The following is a 20,141-nucleotide window of genomic DNA, read 5'->3' as shown; positions in this document are numbered from 1 at the left end:
GTGTGTGTGTGTGTGTGTGTGTGTGTGTGTGTGTGTGTGTGTACCGAAATAAAATCACTCTGCACTATATTACTGTACTGTATTGCATAGGGCCTCTCTTTGCTCTCAAAACAGCCTCAGTTCTTCGCGGCATGGATTCAACAACATGTTGGAAACATTACTTTGAGATTCTGCTCCATGTTGACATGATTGCATCCAGCAGTTCCTGCAGATTTGTCTGCTGCACATTGATGCTGCGAGTCTCCCGTCACATCCCAAAGGTGTTCTACTGGATTCAGATCCGCGACTGGGAAGCACACTGGCGAACGTTGAACTCATTGTCATGTTCAGGAAACCAGTTTGAGGCGACTTTTGCTTTGTGACCTTGCTCATTATCGTGCTGGAAGTGGCCGATAGAAGATGGTAAACTGTGGCCATGAAGGGACGCACGCGCTCAGCGACAATACTCAAATAGGCTGTGGCATTCAAGCCATGATTGACTGGTATTAATCGGCCCAACGTGTGCCAAGAAAAGATCCCCACACCATGACACCACCTACACCAGCCTGGACTGTTGACACAAGGCAGGTGGGGTCTATGGATTCATGCTGTTGGCGCCAAATTCTGACCCCACCATCTGTGAGCCTCAGCAGAAATGGACATTCATCAGATCAGGCTCCGTATTTACAGTCTTAGACTCCATTTCCGATGATCCTGTGCCCACTGCAGCCTCAGCTTTCTGTTCTTGATGTGGAGCCTGACGTGGTCTTCTGCTGTTGTAGCCCGACGTGGTCGTCTGCTGTTGTAGCCCGACGTGGTCGTCTGCGGTTGTAGCCCGACGTGGTCGTCTGCTGTTGTAGCCCGACGTGGTCGTCTGCTGTTGTAGCCCGACGTGGTCGTCTGCTGTTGTAGCCCGACGTGGTCGTCTGCTGTTGTAGTCCATCCGCCTCAATGTTTTCCTGCTCACTGCAGTTGCACAGAGTGGTTATCTGAGTTACCGTAGACTTTCTGTCAGCTCCAATCAGTCTGACCGTTCCACGTTGACCTCTCTCATCAACAAGGCGTTTACGTCCGCAGAACCTCCACTCACTGGATGTTTTGTTGGGGTTTTTTTTTTTTTTTTGCAACATTCTGAGTAAACTCTAGAGATAGTTGTGCGTGGAAATCCCAGGAGATCCACAGTTACAGAAATTCTCAAACCAGCCCGTCTGGCACCAACAATCATGCATGAATTCATGAAAGCATGAATAATGTGTACAGGTGTTCCTCATAAAGTGTTCAGTGATTGTATATGAATACATAAATTCATGTACACATTAGCACTTATTTCTATCTGTCTATCTCTCCCAATCTCTCTCACTTTCTCTCTTTCTGTCGCTGACTTATTCTTTATAAACATTTTATAAGCAAAGTATTAGCAGAGTTTATACCTTTTGCACTTGCCTCTGAATACGTTTCACCCCCCCCCCCTCTCTCTCTCTCTCTAGCCATCCTCCTATCCCATTCATAATTCTCTCTATCTATCCCTCCTTCCCTCTCACTCCCCAGTCCATTCGCTGTCTCTTCATCTGGCTCTGCCCCCTACGGGAACTGGCACCTTGCTGCATATCTGTATTACTGTGTGTGTGTGTGTGTGTGTGTGTGTGTGTGTGTGTGTGTGTGTGTGTGTGTGTGTGTGTGTGTGTGTGTGTGTGTGTGTGTGTGTGTGTGTGTGTGTGTGTGTGTGTGTGTGTGTGTGCGCGCGCCGCCATGTTCCATTTAATCACGGCTCCCAGTCGGCACGCGGGACAAATTGATCAGTTGCTCTGCCAGCTGTCCTGCACCGTCCCTCCGTCTGTCTCACCCTCTCTTCCCCTTGCTCTCTCTTTCTTCCTGCCCCTCTCTCTCTCTCTCTCTCTCTCTCTCCGTCCCTTTCTCTCAATTCAAAGTGCTTTATTGGCATGGGAAACATCCCTCTCTCGCTTTCTCTCTCTCTCTCTCTTCCTTGTTTTTCTCTTTTCCCTTCAACTCTGTCCATTCATCTTCCTCTCGGTGTCACGTGTCTCTCCAGACCCCCAACATCTCTCTCTCTCTCTCTCTCTCTCTCTTTCCGTCCCCTGTTTTGAATTTTTTCCCCTTCATCACTGTCTGTCTGTTTCTGTCTTTCCGTCTCTCTCCTTTTCCATCTCTCATTCAGTTATCTGCCTTGTTCTCTCTCTCTCTCTCTCTCTCCCTCCCTTTCTCATCCTCGCTCAATGCCTTTTTTTTTTTTTTTTTTCTTCCTTCTACTTTGTCGATTCACAAACTGGCTCCAAAGCGTTGTGTTCGGAGCGCTCTCCTGGCCGGCTCCCCCATTGCTCCCCTCCATCTCCCTCTCTCTCCCTCCATGTCTCTCTCTCTCTCCCTCTACCCTGCGTCATCCCATTGACTGACACGACCTTACCCCCCCCCCGACATTGAGCTGTTTTGTTATCTGGGCGGCCATATTGTCTCGCCGCCCGCCACCCGCCCCCCCCCCCATCATCACACACAGAGCCCTCAAGGTGGTCCAGCAGGATGTGTGCAGGATGTCCACATTGAACCACAGAGATAAGTCAGAATCTGAGCCAGACTTAAAGAGCGTACAAGCTTGATAGGTGGAAAGTGTGTGTGTGTGTGTGTGTGTGTGTGTGTGTGTGTGTGTGTGTGTGTGTGTGTGTGTGTGTGTGTGTGTGTGTGTGTGTGTGTGTGTGTGTGTGTGTGTGTGTGTGTGTGTGTGTGTGTGTGTGTGTGTGTGTGTGTGTGTGTCCTGACAGATCTATGAATAATTTTGTCTCTAATTCGTCTTGAACCGAGGTCTGATGTTGTGGCCAACGAAAGGCAGTTTCCCACAAAAAGGGACTCGGCTAAGGCTCAATTTTCCAGACTGTGAGCTCAAGTGTGTGTGTGTGTGTGTGTGTGTGTGTGTGTGTGTGTGCGCGCGTCTTCTGTTCGTAATGACAGACATTAGAAAGTCCATTACAAGGTTCTTACAGCCTCCAATACGCCGCTCGCAAACGTTTTTACACACACAGCGCACAGCACACACCCTTGCGTGCACCCGTACGCGCACGGGCTCCAGTAAACACACTTCACGTTCACCCTTCTGTACGCAGCATCATAACAAACACACACGAATACACGTGGAATATACACAAATATGCACTTTAACACTTATCCACGAGAGTAAACAGCGGGTCTGGAGACGTATTTTTACAGGGTCAAATTGCCGGAACCACCGCCGCCCCCTGGTGGCCGCCGCGGTGCGCGCGTCTGCATTTCGCGTCACAAAATAGGAGTCATTTGGGTCTCCGCCCAAATGAATGCGCGCACACATTGTTAACGTTAATAACGTTGTCATTTAGTGCACACGGTAAGGCCGGCCTTCCAGTCAAGTGAACGGTGGCTCGCGGGTCTAATGTCGGAACAAAATTCGGAAGCAAGGATTGAAAAATGTCAACTCGTCCGAACCCCTCGGTCCAATGCGGACGCGTTGGCACGGCGGGCAGTCTGCCGTGAGATACCCGGTGGCCGTTTCAAGAACTGCCAGATTTAGTTTGCATATATGCAGATTCTTGGTCCGGCAAAGGTATTGACACAGGGATGAAATAATATGGTGGCTTATCCAATCGTCCACGAAACCTTTGTTTTTTTTGGGAGTGGGGGGTTTGCGACATGGAGACCCGTACGCCCTATCTACCGTGCACCGGTACCGGGCGCAATATTACGCCGCCCCACCTAACCCGCCTTCCGGTTTGAAGTTTTGCCCGTGGTGGCTGAGCAGCTCCAAACCTAATGTCCCTATCTACCTCCTCTCTCTCTCCCTCTCTCTGTCTGTCCCTCTTTCTGTCTCTCTCTCTCTGTCTCTCACTCCGTCCCTATCTCTCTCTCTCGCTCTGTGGAGACCCACTTAGCCGCTCAAATATGGGGAATCAACACCAGGGAAAAACGGGGGCCGCCGGGCGGTGGCGGTTATGTGTTTATAAAGGGATGAGAGAGAGCGAGCGGGATCTGAATGAAGGAGCAAACAGCTCGCCCGGAGCAAAGGGGGGAGGGAGGGAAGGGGATACAGCAGGGACGGAGGAGGGGGAACAGGGGGCGAAGGGACTCGGTGGAGGGGGGCGGTGTTGGGGGAGCGCGCGGGACGTGGAGAATAAAGTGGGCGGGTGGAGCTGAGGCTGTTTTGGAAAGGCAGCCTCAGAGGAGCGGAGCCGCCCAACCTGCCTGATTTCACAGCCATTATCACCCGCTGCAAAGCCACGGCAAGCGGAAAATGAAACCGCAAAGAGAGACGGTGTAAAATAACCTGTGTGTGTGTGTGTGTGTGTGCGTGTGTGCGTGTCACGTATTGATGGAGCTTTGTTTAGTGATGCCCGATGCCCTCCCACGCCGCCCTCCGACTCACGCAATCACTCAATTTCTACCCCCCTTACGTTATTTAGAGCGTGCATTCATCCGTAAACTGAGTAATTGATGATGGCGGCGAGTTCAACAGAACACTCGGCGAAGGGAAAAAAAAACAAAACCAAATTTGAGTCATGTAGCAGCAGGATTTTAAGGCTTCGCCCGTCGATTTCTGGTTCCGTCTCACGGCTTCTCCGTGTTATGAGCCTGATTTTTGACGAGCTCAATTATGAGGAGCCCTTATTTTTGTTGCCTTCTTCACCAAAAATGTCTGTTTTGAAGAGCTGGCGGGGACATAGAAGGTATCGGGGATAAAACAGTGCCGCTGTAGTGGAATCCAAAATGTACACTCACTGTATATATGGTATATGTTCAAATTGTCCAAAGAAAATGCTTCAAATTGTCTTTTGAAAGGGGGGCTACAAAGTGAATCCACCTATTTTAAACACTGGGATGTGAGTGTTTTCCGTATCCTGTCGCAGGATTTTTCAAGTGTCCTCAGTGTATTTGTAAAGCTCTTTATCACAGCTACAGTCTCCAACGGCTTCACAGGCCGATATTCAAAGCACCGTTTGGCAGCTGCGCCAAAACCTCAAACCCTAAGCCCTCTGACGGGCATGAACAAGCCTCCCGAAAAAGTCCCAGGGACCCGAAAAAAGGGACAAACACGGTAGAATGGGCACATCATGCTCTTCTGGATGACTCACAGGAAGTCCAGGCCTGAGGTGTGAAAATGAGAACAGAAAACAAAACAGACATAAAATCATTACCAATTTCCCAAAGGAAAGCGGCCATACGCCGAAAAGAAGAGAGGTGGTGGTGGTGGTGGCGGTGGTGACGAATGTCAAAGGTCTTTGATGTCATCAGGGGTCTGCCGCCAAAACACGGCGGCGTCTCTGTTTAAACTGTTCTGGACACGGCAGAGGATGCAGGGGAATGCAGGCCTGCAGCGAGCGGCAGCCATGTTGGCTCGCCGTTGAGTCCGATGAGGCTTTGAACCTGCAGTTCCGCTAACGGCCACGGGAAGGAAGGAAGGAGGAAGGAAGGTTGGCTCGAAATGACAGTTTCAATGCGTTTCTTGCACAAGACTTTCGGGTACGTCTACCTTAAATCCTCCGGTCGGGCGTCTATCACCCACTGGCTCCATGGTGGCGGGCGTTTGCCAACTCGAGGCTTCAAATTGTCTCTTCAGAAAGCAACGGGTGATGTCACAGACGGTCTGAGCCGTGTTTCACACGGTCCATGCGCTGCACGAGTCCAATGAGGACATTTCAGTAGCAGAACACTTTGTGGTGTGAAAACATGGAAACTGCCATTGCACCAAACCCCAACTCTCATGTCCGAAAATCTATATTTAAATTTCCTTGTGTTTTGTTTTTCCCCTCCCCCCCACAGCGTGTCCCCTGGGCGCCTACAAGATGTCGTCCAGGCAGCAGGAGTGTTTCCCGTGCCCGGCCAACAGCGTGGCGGAGGACGAGGGCTCCGTGGTGTGTATGTGTGAGGATGACCACTTCAGGACTCCCCTGGACACGCCCTCCGCACCCTGCACTCGTAAGATTCATTTTCCAAATTATACTTTCTTTTTTTGGTTTCAACTTTTATTTATTTAGGAAGGACGAACTGAGAGCAAGTGCTCTTTCGCAATGGTGCCCTGAGAACAGAAACAGCATGCAAGTACATCCAGAGCTATAACGAAGGACTGAATGGATAATAATGAACAAATAGATAAAAAAGTGCTCAGTAGTTCGATACGATCATCTACATGGAAGGCAGCAGCAGCAGCAAGGTTCACATTTTAAGAGAGAAAAAAGATATGTAAATATCTTATATCATTTAAAAAATGCGGATGATAATAATAATGAAATGCACCATTATTAATGTGTCATATATGAATGTGTGTGTGTGTGTGTGTAATTATTTTTAATAGCTTTTTCTATGGCAAGATACATATGCTAACAGCCCAAACTACCAATTAATTAACATATGAATAATATTATTTCATTATATATATATATATATATATATATATAATTTGAAAACACCTAACCATGAAGCACAAAAGTCCATGGCTCTCTCTCTCTCTCTCTCTCTCTCCACATACTGTCGGTCTCATCTCCTCACACGCAAAGATATACACACACAGGGATATTTTTTTTATTGGTTATCATGCCTCTCAGGTGCGGCATCACTCCATCCATCCGTCCTCCGCCGCAATAAAATTCTCAATATATTTCACATTTATTTGCCATTCATCATCCTCCCTCCCTCCGCCTGACTTTCAAATACCTGCTATCTATCTTCTGTCCTTCAAGTCCCGGGGACCCTGTAACCCATCTCCTCCCTCCTTTCCTCCGCCGTTTTTCCGCCCGTCGTCCCCTTGATCCCGGCCCTCCGTCCTCCTCCGTCCCAAAACCTGCCAGCGTCTCCCATTTTAAACGCTCGACTCCCGCACCCCGTCCGCCCTCCGCCGCGGGTGCTCCTAGTGTTCTCGGAGATCCGCAGTCCGGCAGATTCCTGGATGCTAGGATGTAGAACAACACCGAGATCAGGCAAAAAAATAAAAAATAATAACAAAATAAATAAATAAATAAATAAAGATTAATAACAACAAAGGCAAAAGCTGATGTCTGGTCCTTTGTTGTGGTAATAACCTTTATTTGTAAAGCACCTTTTCATACACGACACGTTGTTCCCATTAGTAAAGGGCAATCAAACAGGAACAACGAGAGCAAAGCAAACAAGAAAAAGCAAAATGCATTTCCGCCGAATTCAGTCATCGCTTTGGACTTTGAAGGCCTGATCACTCAAAGGACTGATGGGTGAATATTATCAGCTCACGCAGAGAACGTTTGATCCTGACTCCCACAGAGGAAGGCAGGGATCCACAAAACGGGAATTATTTTGTTGACGGCACGCGTCGAGAACAAAAAATGAGAGCGCTGAGCTGAGAACCGCGAGGAATACTCGATTCGCCCGTCGCACGCGTCGGCCGTGATACATCAGCGTGGTTTCGCAAAATATTAACGATCGGTGGCGGTCGGTTCACCGTTCGCTCGGTAGCTGCTCAGGCTCTGGAAGCAGGCAGCAGCACGGGCCCCCCGCCCACCAGACCTGTTGATCTCCACTCAAGGCGGTCGGTGTCATCTCTATGGCGTCCTTTGCGGGGGCGCGGTCCGTTGTTGATTTTTCCAATGTCGGCGATGGTGTTCAATGTTGCCAATACATGAATACACGAAAACATCCAGCGGCCACTGGACTACACCGCCCCCTACGCATCCCTCCGCTCCCCGCGCGAGGGTGTGTTATCGCCACCGGCCCGGGGAACTGTCGCACCTCAATGTGAATAAATGAACGAATTGCGTCCCAAAGCGCAACGTCGCGGAATGAGGCTCAAATTTCAGCTCACACACGCTGTCGATCATCATTTAAAGTATCCATCAGAAAATGGGTGATATTGACGCTTCGCGCTGTTAAAATCGCTCCTTTTTACTGGGACGGTGTCAGGGATTCACCGTTCATTGACCGGTGAGATCGAACACCTTGCGTGCTGGCATCTCTGCTGTGCCATTCCTCCACCCCTCTCCACTGCCCCCGTGGGCGCTGCTCTCTCCCCCTCTCTCCTCCAATAAAGATGCAGCGACGGGCCAATGAGACAAAGCCCGGACAGCGCAGACCTATTGATCCGTGCACGGCTGCTCGTTAATAGAGCAGCGGTAATTAGGTGGAGGAATAATGGGCTGATAGCACATAGAGCAGCAAAACCAGGAGGGAGGGAGGGAGGGAGGGAGGGAGAGAGAGAGGGAGAGAGAGAGAGGGAGGGAGGGAGGGAGAGAGAGAGAGAGTGAATGTGATCATATCTAGCATTTATGGGATGTGTGATCAAGGGGGGGTTAATTACAATATTGATCACCGAGCCTCCCCATGTGATAACATTTATAGCAGCCTAATGACCACATTAATTACAGTATTGATCCAGTAATTATGATCATCCCCCGATTCCTCTAATCGTGAGTGTGTGTGTGTGTGTGTGTGTGTGGCCAAATACTGAATAGACAGATACTGCATAGATATATATCGCTGAGAAAGATACTGCGTAGATAGTTACTGCATAGATAGAGAGATACTGCGTAGATAGATAAATACTGCGTAGATAGATAAATACTGCACAGAGAGACATATACTGCATAGATAGATACTGCATAGAGAGTTATTGTATAGATAGATAGTTACTGCATAGATAGATACTGCATAGAACGATAGTTACTGCATAGATAGATAGAAACTGTATATGTAGTTACTGCATTGATAGTTACTGCATAAATAGATACTGCATATATAGATAGTTACTGCATATATAGATAGTTACTGCATAAATAGATACTGCATAGATTGATACTGCATAGATAGTTACTGCATAGATAGATAGAAACTGTATATGTAGTTACTGTGTAGATAGATACTGCATTGATAGTTACTGCATAAATAGATACTGCATATATAGATAGTTACTGCATAGATAGATACTGCATAGATAGATAGATACTGCATAGATAGATACTGCATAGATAGATAGAAACTGTATATGTAGTTACTGTGTAGATAGTTACTGCATAAATAGATACTGCATATATAGATAGTTACTGCATAGATAGATACTGCATAGATAGTTACTGCATAGATAGATAGTTACTGCATAGATAGATAGAAACTGTATATGTAGTTACTGTGTAGATAGATACTGCATTGATAGTTACTGCATAAATAGATACTGCATAGATAGAGAGTTACTACATAGATAGATACTGCATATATAGACAGTTACTGCATAGATAGGTACTGCATAGATAGATACTGCATATATAGAGAGTTACTGCATAGATAGGCACTGCATAGATAGATACTGCATACTGCAGAGAAGTGCGGATGATGAGGGTAAAATTTCCAGAAAACGTGTGTTTTCCCAAGAAAACGTGACGACCTGAAGCGGTCCAAGTCCACCATTCAAGCTTGTGTGACACCCGTAGCCAAAGCACCGGAAGCCTCTTATCCTGCCAGCCTCCGCACGGCGAAAGCCAGTAAGCCAAGGACGATTGGCGCACAACTGTGTCTACCATCGGCGAGACGACACGCTTAATGACGCTGTGTCACGCAGAAGAGGGGCCATGACGGATGCGTTACACACTGATTGAGCGAGTTAAAAGTAGTCGCTATTACTCCACCCTGCTAGATGAGACGACTGACGTTGCGGATTCGGCCGATTTTCTTGTTCTACGTCAGACGTGAATGAGGTGGTGCAGCGCAGGTGGACGTTCTGTTCTTTAACTCACCGGAGGCCAGAACGACAGCTGAGCACGTATTCCGGCTACCGAACACGCTTGTCCAAGAGAACGGACGGCGGCGGGGCTACGCCAGGGGCGCCACAGCGGAGCAGCAGCCCGGACTCGCGAGGCGGCGCCCGAAATGCGAAGGACACACCGTGCGGCCCTTCCTCCGCACCGGGCGCGTCCAATTCTCGCTCAATACGGAAGTAAGGACCAGATGTTCTAACAGGACAAAAAGTCGGTCAGCTGGCAGACTTGTCAGACATGTCAGGGTCTACTAGGACTCTCCGTCAATGTTTTTGACGCGCAGGACAACATTGACGCCCGCGTTGTTCGAAAATCCATGTCAGGGCAGGTGATTTTTTTTAGCTTCCTCCGCTTCGGAGAGTTTTTCTGTCCGACAGCGACCCCACCATTGATGTTTGGGTCAGGGGCAACATTGTAGCGGACCTTGTCTCGCTCAGACAATAGTTCCGCCAACATTTCCCAGTGACAACCCAACGGAACAACAACTGAATGAGAAGCCCTTTCAGCATCGAAAACTCTGAAATGCCCAAGGATTTTCACTTCACTTTGACTCAGGAGTTGTATTGAATTTTCTCGCGATTAAACTTTGCTGTCTGCTTTCAGAAAGGCAGACAGTCGTCATTGGACTTTTGGATACGGCAACGCGGCAGATGCCCGGCGCTTTCGGACAAGGCTGTGCCTTTTCTCCTTCTTTTTGCGACCGCGTATCTGTGCGAGAAAGGCTTCTCTTCGCTTGCCGTCGTCAAGACAAAACACAGAAGCAGGATGGACGCTGAGCCAGAGCTGACACTGAAGCTGACCTCCCTTGACCCAGACATTGCAGAACTGTATTTGCAAAGGCAGACGCAAACTTCTCATTAGGCTGAGGTAACTAGTCAATACTCACCCACAAGCTGGTCAACTTTTGTACATTATATGTATTCATTATTTGCCTTGAAATGTTAGTGTGTGTCTGTGCGTGTGCGCAGGGGGTATTTAAACATTGGTCATAATGGTGGTACTTGGAAAGGCTAATGTTCAAGATTTATTCGTCACATACATGAAATGTCAAATGTTTTCTGAGGTGCCACGCGGTATAAAGTTTTTGAGAGCACTGGGGTTTTCCAGAGTGGCAGGTCACTAGTGGGTTGGCCGGGGGATTACCGGGTGGGGCCCCCTAACGGCTGGGTTCGGATCCTGGCAACTGTGCCTGGTGCAAGGGGGTTCCTGGCGCGCTGCGACCCGGCAGGGTTGGTTGATCGCCGCCGGGTGCCTTTTATGGCCCCTTGGAGGCTGCTCGCTGTCGTGGGTGTGGGTTGGGGTGCAGCTGTCGGCCTTGGCCCCTGCTGCTTGGCTTCTTTGCGGCAGGTGCTCCGGGGGGTGGTAGAGGGCCCGCATTTCTGGCGGCCTGCAGGGGATGGCAGGGGGGTGGGGGGGCTGACATCCAGGTGTCCGGCGCTGAGCACACTTGGCTACATGGATGGGTGCTAGGGGCTTGCGGTTGGGTGGGGTGTCTGGCCAGTTGCGATGTGGCAGAGCCTCGCCCTTGCACGGGCCGCCAGTGGGCGTAGGGGCCCCGCCAGCTCGCCTGCGGGGCGGCACAGTTCAGGCTGGGTGTCAGTCTGTTGGCGCAGGACCTGGCTCCAGGCCTGTGGTCCGTGCCTCGCCTCCCCGGCCCGAGTTCAGCACCTGCTGAACCCACCCCCACGTGTTATGCCTGCACGTGGGGGTGGGTTGTATGTGTGCGCCTCAGGGGTGCAGGATCTCCTCGCAGTCTCTGGGACTGGTTGATGCTCCTCGGGGCCGGGCGTGGGTGTTGCTCCACGGGTTCTGGCTTCTCTGGGGGCTGGGGTGTCTTCTGTGGCTGCAGGGCGGGGTGCTTGGGGCTTTCCTGCAGGTGTTGGGTGTCTATACGGCTGGGGGACTCAGGGGTGGCTTCGGGGCCCTTTCTGCTGCTTGGAGGCGCTACGATATAACACCGACCTCATACACCAGAACCAATTGGGACAAATCCTGTACAATCACCGGTGGACCCTTCCCACATACACATGACATGCTCACACACACACACATACAGGCAGACTTATCACAGGCACACACACACCACCAGCACCTGCTTTGAACACACCCCAAAACCCTCCTGGTTACAGCCCTCTCCTTTTCTCCCTCATTTACTGCCACTATGACAGGAAGAGGCCACGTGACCAATTGCTGTTCCAGTTTTCATGGACTTTATTAACTCTGTTTTGGAGATACATGTAGTCGTCTGATGTTTCTATGTTTACGTTTTTCCATGTACATGTTTGTTTCTATGTTTATTTGTCCCACCCGTGGTGATTCTCCCCCTCTTAGAGAAGTGATTAGTTGTTTATAGACCCAAACACAGCTCTTGTCATTCCACAGCTCATCCACAGGACAGAGTGGTTGCAGCAGTTTGTGATGATTAAAGAATTAATAAAGAGTTGCATGGCAGGTTGAGAAGTTGAACTCCGCTTGCAGACTAACTCTGTGCTAGAAGCAATGGCACAAACACTGTGTTGTATACCCAGCATGCTGACAGCACAGGTTTAAAAAAAGATACGGCAAAGATAGATTCTGCAAAGAGAGATACTAGATAAATAGATACTGGATAGATAGATACTGCATGGATAGATACTGCATAGATGGATAGATACTGTAAAGATAGATACTAGATAGATAGATACTGGATAGATACTGCATTGATAGATACTAGATAGATAGATAGATAGATAGATAGATAGATAGATAGATACTGCAAAGATAGATGCCTGATAGATGCTAGATAGATAGATACTGCATAGATAGATACTGCATAGATTTTACTACTGCATAAATAGATACTGGATAGATAGATACTGCATACATAGATAATAGATAGATGATACTAAATAGATATATAATGCATAAATAAATAGTGCATAGATAGAAACTAGATATATAGATACTGAATAAATCGATACTAGATAGATATTGCATAGATAGATACTCGATAGATAGATAGATAGATACATAGATAATGCATAGACAGATACTAGATACATAATAGATGGATTGATACTGCATAGATACATACTAGATAGATAGATACTGCATAGATAGATACTTGATAGATAGATGCTGGATAGATAGATACTGCATAGATACCGTAGATACTGGATAGATAGTGAATGTTAGAGATATGGTAGAGGTACTGTTAGTCAAGGAAGGTGCATCCCCTCCCGGTGGCTGACACCGCACTGACAGTCCACCCTGGCTTCACCTCCCTCACTCCAGGACCAAGGGTCCAGCTGGGGGGAGTCTGAACTGATTGGTGGGAGGCAGTGGAGGGGGTGGAGGTAGCGGAGGGCGTGGAGGGGGTGGATGGGGAGAGGAGCAGGCAGGGAGGGTTGTCAGGAACTGCTTTGATTTACCTGTTCATTCCTTAACTCCTGCTTCTCTGTTTTGTTAAAGCCCAGTCCAGAAGCCCCTCAGTAGTACTGTGAACGTTTTGGGTTGAGAACCCCAGTTTGTTGCCTTTTTTTTTTTGTAATGTGGAGGGAGGGACAGAGGGAAGGAGGGAGGGAGGGACAGAGGGAAGGAGGGAGGGAGGGACAGAGAGAGAGAGAGAGAGAGAGAGAGAGAGAGATTGACAGATGTGAGGATGAGTAGAGACAAAATGAAAAGGGGGCCAAGCAATGAATAAGGACCCAGCTGTGTGTGTGCGTGCGTGTGCACTTTGAATGCTCTCTGGACTTATGTAACAGCGGGTTCACGTGTGTCCGGAAGCCAAGGTGTGTGTGTGTGTGTGTGTGTGTGTGTGTGTGTGTGTGTGTGTGTGTGTGTGTGTGTGTGTGTGTGTGTGTGTGTGTGTGTGTGTGTGTGTGTGTGTGTGTGTGTGTGTGTGTCATGTTTGACTGCACACTGCGCCACAGCACACCTTCACTTATTCATCAGCACACACACACACACACACACACACACACACAAAGAGCCCTCATCTAAAATGGATGAGCTCTAATGGACCCCAGGTCCGTGGCAGCCTGCAGTGTGTGTAGTGTGAGGACACGCCCGTACGCGCCCGGCGCTCGGACCCCGTTTCGCCTCCCGTACGTGAAGGTCCGTATTCCGAGCATTTGATCACTGCCTCCAGTGGGTGACAGCGGTCGGGAGGGTCCGGCTCCGAGTTGCCAACGGAATTCCCCCGAGAATCATTTCATTCCGTCTGAATTATTTATTCGGGGGGGAATGCGGAAGTGTAAAGTTCAGTCGTATTTATTTTGATATGTGCCAGGCGCCTTGACCTTTTTTTTTTTTTCCCCTCCACATTAATTTAAAACCGGGGTAATTATTTCCGCTGTGTGACTCGTAGATTCATTTGCTCTCTCTCTCTCTCTCTCTCTCTCTCTCTCTCTCTCTCTCCCTTTCTCCCCCTCTCTTTCTCTCTCTCCCTCTCTCTCTCTCTCTCTTCTCTCTCTCTCTCTCTCTCGCCCGCCCGCCCGCTCAGTCCGGCCGTCCGGGCTCCGCTGACGTGTCGGGCCCACGGCGCCCGTGTCCCCTGAGGCCACGCGTATGCGGATGCTTTTTGAAAACATGGCATCTCCTCCGTGTTTTGCCTCCCGTGTCCACCTCCCGAACCGGGGCCGCGGGTCCGGTGCCTTTTATTTTTTTATTTTTATTTTTGGGAGCCACCTGCCCCCCCTCTCTCTCCCTCCCTCTCCCTTTCTCTCCCTCTCTCTCTCTCTCTCTCTCCCTCCCTCTCCCTTTCTCCCCCTCTCTTTCTCTCTCTCCCTCTCTCTCTCTCTCTCTCCCCTCTCTCCCTCCCTCTCTCTCTCCCACTCCCTCTCCCTTTCTCTCCCTCTCTCTCTCCCTCCCCCTCCCTCTCTCTCTCCCTTTCCCTTTCTCTCCCTCTCTCTCCCTCTCCGCTCCAGATTCAGAACACCGTAAACTGCACTTACACCGTTTCAGTGCTTACAATGCTTGGATTTGCACACACACACACACACACACACACACACACACACACACACACACACACACACACACACACACACACACACACACGGGCGCACAGTACAAGTACAACAACATCCATCAAACACACAAATAAACAGATAACGCAGATAATGCTGTTGCTTACAAAATCGCATTCACACTGTGTTCTCTACTGAGGTGATGAGTTACACACACACACACACACACACACACACACACACACACACACACACACACACACACACACTCACACACAAAGGACTAACCACACACTTAAGATCCCTGTTTAGATCTGTTCTGATTTCCAGTCTTTGTAGCGTGTGTTTGTAATCCCTCCATCCTCTCGATTCAGTGCAAGCTGGAGTGCTGTCAGATGTTCCACACGCACACACACACACACACACACACACACACACATCCATACTCAATCTCACACACTCTCTCTCTCTCGCTCTCTCTCACTACATCTCACACTCACACAAACACTCACACACACACACACACACACACACACACACACACACACACACACAAACACACACACACACATTCACTCACACACACACACACACACACACACACACACATACTCTCTATCTCTCTCTATCACACACACACGCACACACCCACACACTCCATTAAATTCCATCACTATGACGATCAGGGTCAAGTGGTTCTTAGTATTTCTCTTTTTTATTTATATTTTTTTGAACCTGAACACCATCCTGGATGAGATTGGTTCCTGGAAGCATGATGTGCAGCTCATGGCGTTTTGTAAGATCCGGTGCTTTGGAAACAGCTCATGTTTAAAGAGACCCGCAGTGTGACCCTTTTTTTTCTGTTCTTTTTTTCATTTTCAAGGTTTTGATTATTTCTTTTTAAATGACACCGTGTTGATGTTTTATTTATTCAGCGATTTCCATCTGCACCCGTGGTTACCACCAGCACATATGTCATTTTTTTTACCAGCAACACTCAGATTTATACAGTAACTCAATAGATATTCACTCTTTTTTAGGCCAGTACGGTGGGGGAAAGGGATATTTTGAATTCAGTGTTTTGTTTTTTATTCGTTTTGTTTTTTTTCTCCCCTCCTTCGGGCATATTGGAAGAATCGTGCAGTGAAGTGCAAAAAAGTTTGTCAGGTCTACAGATTGCATCTCATTAGAAAGAGTCGCAAGTTGAGAAGGAATCACGATGCACCTCCCGGCCCAATAAAAACCCAAATCTCACACACTCCAATGACTACTGTACATATTCATTTTTTATACTTTATTGCGTCTTTCTGTCTGTCTGTCTCTCTGCCTGTCTGTCTGTCTTCACTTACAATATAATATACACAGTGTTCATATTCCACAGACCTATACTCATTTCATCGCTTTTTCCTATTTACAGTTTTTATTAATTACATACAAAAGCGGAACGATAAGGAAATAACAGCCAATGATAAAAGAAATAAAAACAACCAAGCCATTTAAAAAGGCCTAACCGTAAAAAAATAAAAACAATTGATGTATTTAACAGGTTATGTTAATTAGATATGTATTTAGATGGATGGATGCTTTATTGTTCCCCGGAGGGAAATTGTGGTGTCCCAGCAGCTCACAGCACAACAATGATGAAGTTATACGAATGGAATCAAAAAAAAAATTGGAAATATCAAATAAATCAAATTTTCTTTACAAAATATAGATAAAATGTAATAGCAAACATTATCAAAAAGAAAAATCTAAAAGATATAAACACCAAATAGACCGTTAAATATATGTAAATACAGTATTTTTTAGATTAGAAATGTTTGCGATGTAGCTCTAGCCAATAGATGATGGCTACCCTAGTCACCCCTCCATGTTCTCTCCGTCCCCCAGGCCCGCCCTCTCCGCCCAGGGAGCTGGTCCACACCCTGAAGCAGTCCACGCTGATCCTGGACTGGGCGGCTCCGTCGGACTCGGGCGGCCGGGCGGACCTGACCTACAGCGTGGGCTGCCGGCGCTGCGTGGGGCTGCGCTGCGAGCCGTGCGGGGCCTCCGTGGGCTTCGTGCCGCAGCAGGTGGGCCTGACGGAGCGCACGGTGACCGTGGTGAGCCTGCTGCCCAACACCAACTACACCTTCACCGTGGAGGCCCTGAACGGCGTGTCCGAGCTGCTGCCCAGCAAGAGGTTCTACACCCAGGTCAACGTGTCCACCAGCCTGCCCGGTGAGTGGCCGTACGGGGGCCACAGGGACGCGGTGGGGGGCGTTGGGGAACGACGGCAATTTGTCCTTAAAGTTTGGAATTTGAAATTGAAATCTGAGGCCTTTCTGACTTCACGTCACGGTGCCCGATTGGAGTCCCGTCGGAGGTTTGGAGCCGTTACTTTCCAAACATAACACTACTTTGTTGCTGATCTTCAACCGATTTAATATTTCAGTTTAAAACGCGCTGGTGTAATTGAGTTGAATTGAGCCTCTCTTTGACAGGAGGGACACGGCCAAGAAAGCGGCGGACAATTTCTCTGTATATATAACACAAAGATGATAAAAGGCATCGCGCCACAATAAAAAACCCTCGAAACGGTATTGTTTGACCTTGGAACAAATGACCCCACGTGTGTTGTGGGAGTCGACCAAATGCGGCCGTAGAAACGAAAGTGTAAAAGGAGTTTCTTCGCCCCGGTGCCAAGCCGCTCTCAATTGGAGGCTACAACGGTGAGTGGGAGCGTTTGAATTGCTGAGAGCACGGCACAACGTGTCCAGCCCATAATTACAACACCTATTCCTGGGCTCTGGCTGTGAATGACATACAGTCCATTCGATGCCGCCGCGAAAATGCACTTGTTCTTCTGAAAAATGAGACGAAAGTGTCCTCTCAATGACTCTCGATAATCCCAGATCCACGTAAATAAATATAATAATAAAATCAATATATTTTTTGACGGCGGACAAAATGAAAAAATGATTAGAGCCCCCGACACCCAAAACGGAGAACACGCCGACGGACGTACGCGCCCACACACACCCGTACACACCCAGATCAATAGGTGTATCGCAGGTCTCCACCTTCACAGTACCGGGCTCGCCGCCCTTCTCCGTCGCCGTTGACAACCCGGAGCATCAAAAACGGCGGCAGGCGGAAGGTGATACCGCTTTCACCGGCGGACGCCTCCGCCGGGCCATCGGTCAGCGGCATGAAAGAGCACTTAGCCGAGCGGCTCCTCATCACCGTGCGCGGGAGTCCAGCTGTGAAACTAGAAGCTGCCTCCCACGGAGGGAACAAGCGGCAAGGCGGGGAGGCATCCCAGAATAGGTGCGCGCGTTCTCACACGCAGGGGCGGACACACCTCGACATCGTGCGCTCGGCAGCAAGACGGTAATCGACGCATCACGCTGTCGTGGAAAAGTTCCCCGAGTGCAAACTGTCGCGGCTACGTGGGCGGTGACCTCTGACCCCGGGAGGAAATAAACGGATCATCTTTGTAAGAGTTCCACTTGGTACAGGGGGGGGGGGGGGGGGAACGTGTCCTTAAAACTGCCTCTTGAGTTAAGTCCTCAATCGGTTCATGCGATGACGCTTGATGGGCCTCCAGTGGCGCGTTGCGGAACATCACACTCCGTGACCGTCGCTCCCCTCAGAGGAGCGGCGTGACCGTAATCCTGCCCGCTCAGCGCCGCCGCCTGTGGCCGGGACTGGTGTTGCAACCGGTTTCATCTCTTGTTTTCTTTTCAACGACGCGGTTCAAACCCGGCGCCCGGCGACTGGATCTATTAAAATTGATTCCCTATTGTCTAACCGCGATGCCGTGCAATTTTCTTTCGACGGGGCCTGTTTACTCAGGGGTTCGGCGGGAGCTCCGCGGCGCTAATCTTTCATTTTGAGACGCATTAGAGGGGGGGTAAAAAAAAAACCAACATAAAAAAAGGTTCTCGGCGCGACGAGAGAGTGGCGAAGGCGGGGGAGCTGAGAGGGAAGAGCAACAATGAGAAAATGAGAGCGGGGCGGTGTGTGTTGTTCCCTAATTGGTATTTAGCCCAGAGAAATGGTTCTGCGTAATGAACGGAGAGGAGTGGTTTCACGCCGTGGGGCTGACTGGTTACTTTTAATGGTGGTTACCATGATGCTCGCTTTGACAGCACTGTGTGTGTGTGTGTGTGTGTGTGTGTGTGTGTGTGTGTGTGTGTGTGTGTGTGTGTGTGTGTGTGTGTGTGTGTGTGTGTGTGTGTGTGTGTGTGTGTGTGTGTGTGTGTGTGTGTGTGTGTGTGTGTGCGTGCGCGCGCGGTTGGGGGTGCACGCAGGCTCGGCACGAGCTGTTTTAAAAGCGGTATTGACTTTTGATCGGGTGCATCTGTGCTTTAGGAACTGTTGGAATGCGAGGGAGTTAATGGGGCCTGCGTTGTGTCCTCCACTCCTTTGCTGACCAACTGTGAAATGAAGGGTCATGCAAGTGTAACAGTTGGACTGGTGTGTGTGTGTGTGTGTGCGTGCGTGCGTGCGTGCGTGCGTGCGTGCGTGCGTGCGTGCGTGCGTGCGTGCGTGCGTGCGTGCGTGCGTGCGTGCGTGCGTGCGTGCGTGCGTGCGCCCTATGGACAGTACAGAGCGCCCACAGCAGGTTTATCATGGTGACAGTTTCTGACCTTTTTATTTATTGAAAAAAAAATTATAAAAAGAAAAAAATATTTTAATTTTAAATCACATGTGCAGATCTATATATATATATATATTTTTTTTAGTTGTATTATTTATGTAATTATATTTGTATTGATTTATTTACTTTATTTTTATTATATATAGCAGAGCAAATCATGGAGTGTATTCTGGGTGTCAAGCAACCCGAAAAAACCCCCGCAAAATGGCCTAGGTTTTTTTAATTTTATTTTATTTCTTCTTTATTTTAGTTTTCTATTTCCCTCATTCCCTCAGTGTCTCCTGAGTGGTTGCCATGCGGTTATTATGGGGTGTTAGGCAGTGTTCATGTCATCCAGAGGGATTGAACAGGGGGTTAGAGCGTGTGTTTGAAAGGGTTTAAGAAGACTTCTGCAGTCAGACGGGATTTAGAAAAGAGAGGGAGGGAGGGGCGAGGGAGGGAAGGGGGGGGGGGGTAGACATAGATAGATACAGAGAGAACGTGATACTTTTCGTGCTAGTTTTGATGAGTACTATTTAAACCACGATGCTACTATCTCACTCTCCGTTTGGTGTGTGTGTGTGTGTGTGTGTGCGCGCAATAAGACCGCATGCCATAATTTCAGACTGACCTTTGTAAATACTGCAGCAGGGATTTGGAGCAAAGCTAACATGAGCAACACACACACACACACACATACACACACACCCGCACACACATCAAAAACACATATTCACGTAACGTATTCACATAACTGGAGACCCACACATTCATTGTCCCCCACACACACACATACTGTATTATGCTCGCTCTCTCTCTCTCTCTCTCTCTCTCTCTCTC

The 20,141-nt window shown here is 48.8% G+C and overlaps 1 protein-coding gene across 1 annotated transcript in view; it reads left to right on the top strand.

Annotated features, from left to right (window-relative positions):
- epha10 (EPH receptor A10) overlaps positions 1-20,141 on the top strand; it is a gene marked incomplete at both ends in the record, with an annotated part of 179,505 nt that overhangs the window by 102,254 nt on the left and 57,110 nt on the right. Inside the window, 2 exons of the mRNA XM_080004599.1 lie at positions 5,776-5,931; positions 16,568-16,897. Coding sequence (XP_079860725.1) covers positions 5,776-5,931; positions 16,568-16,897 — 486 coding nt within the window. The remainder of the gene's footprint in view (positions 1-5,775; positions 5,932-16,567; positions 16,898-20,141) is intronic.

Source organism: Zeus faber (assembly GCF_960531495.2).
Source record: "Zeus faber genome assembly, chromosome: 1".
Taxonomy (NCBI): domain Eukaryota; kingdom Metazoa; phylum Chordata; class Actinopteri; order Zeiformes; family Zeidae; genus Zeus; species Zeus faber.
The sequence above is the reverse complement of the archived record's forward strand: the minus strand, read 5'-3'. Positions and strand labels throughout refer to the sequence as shown.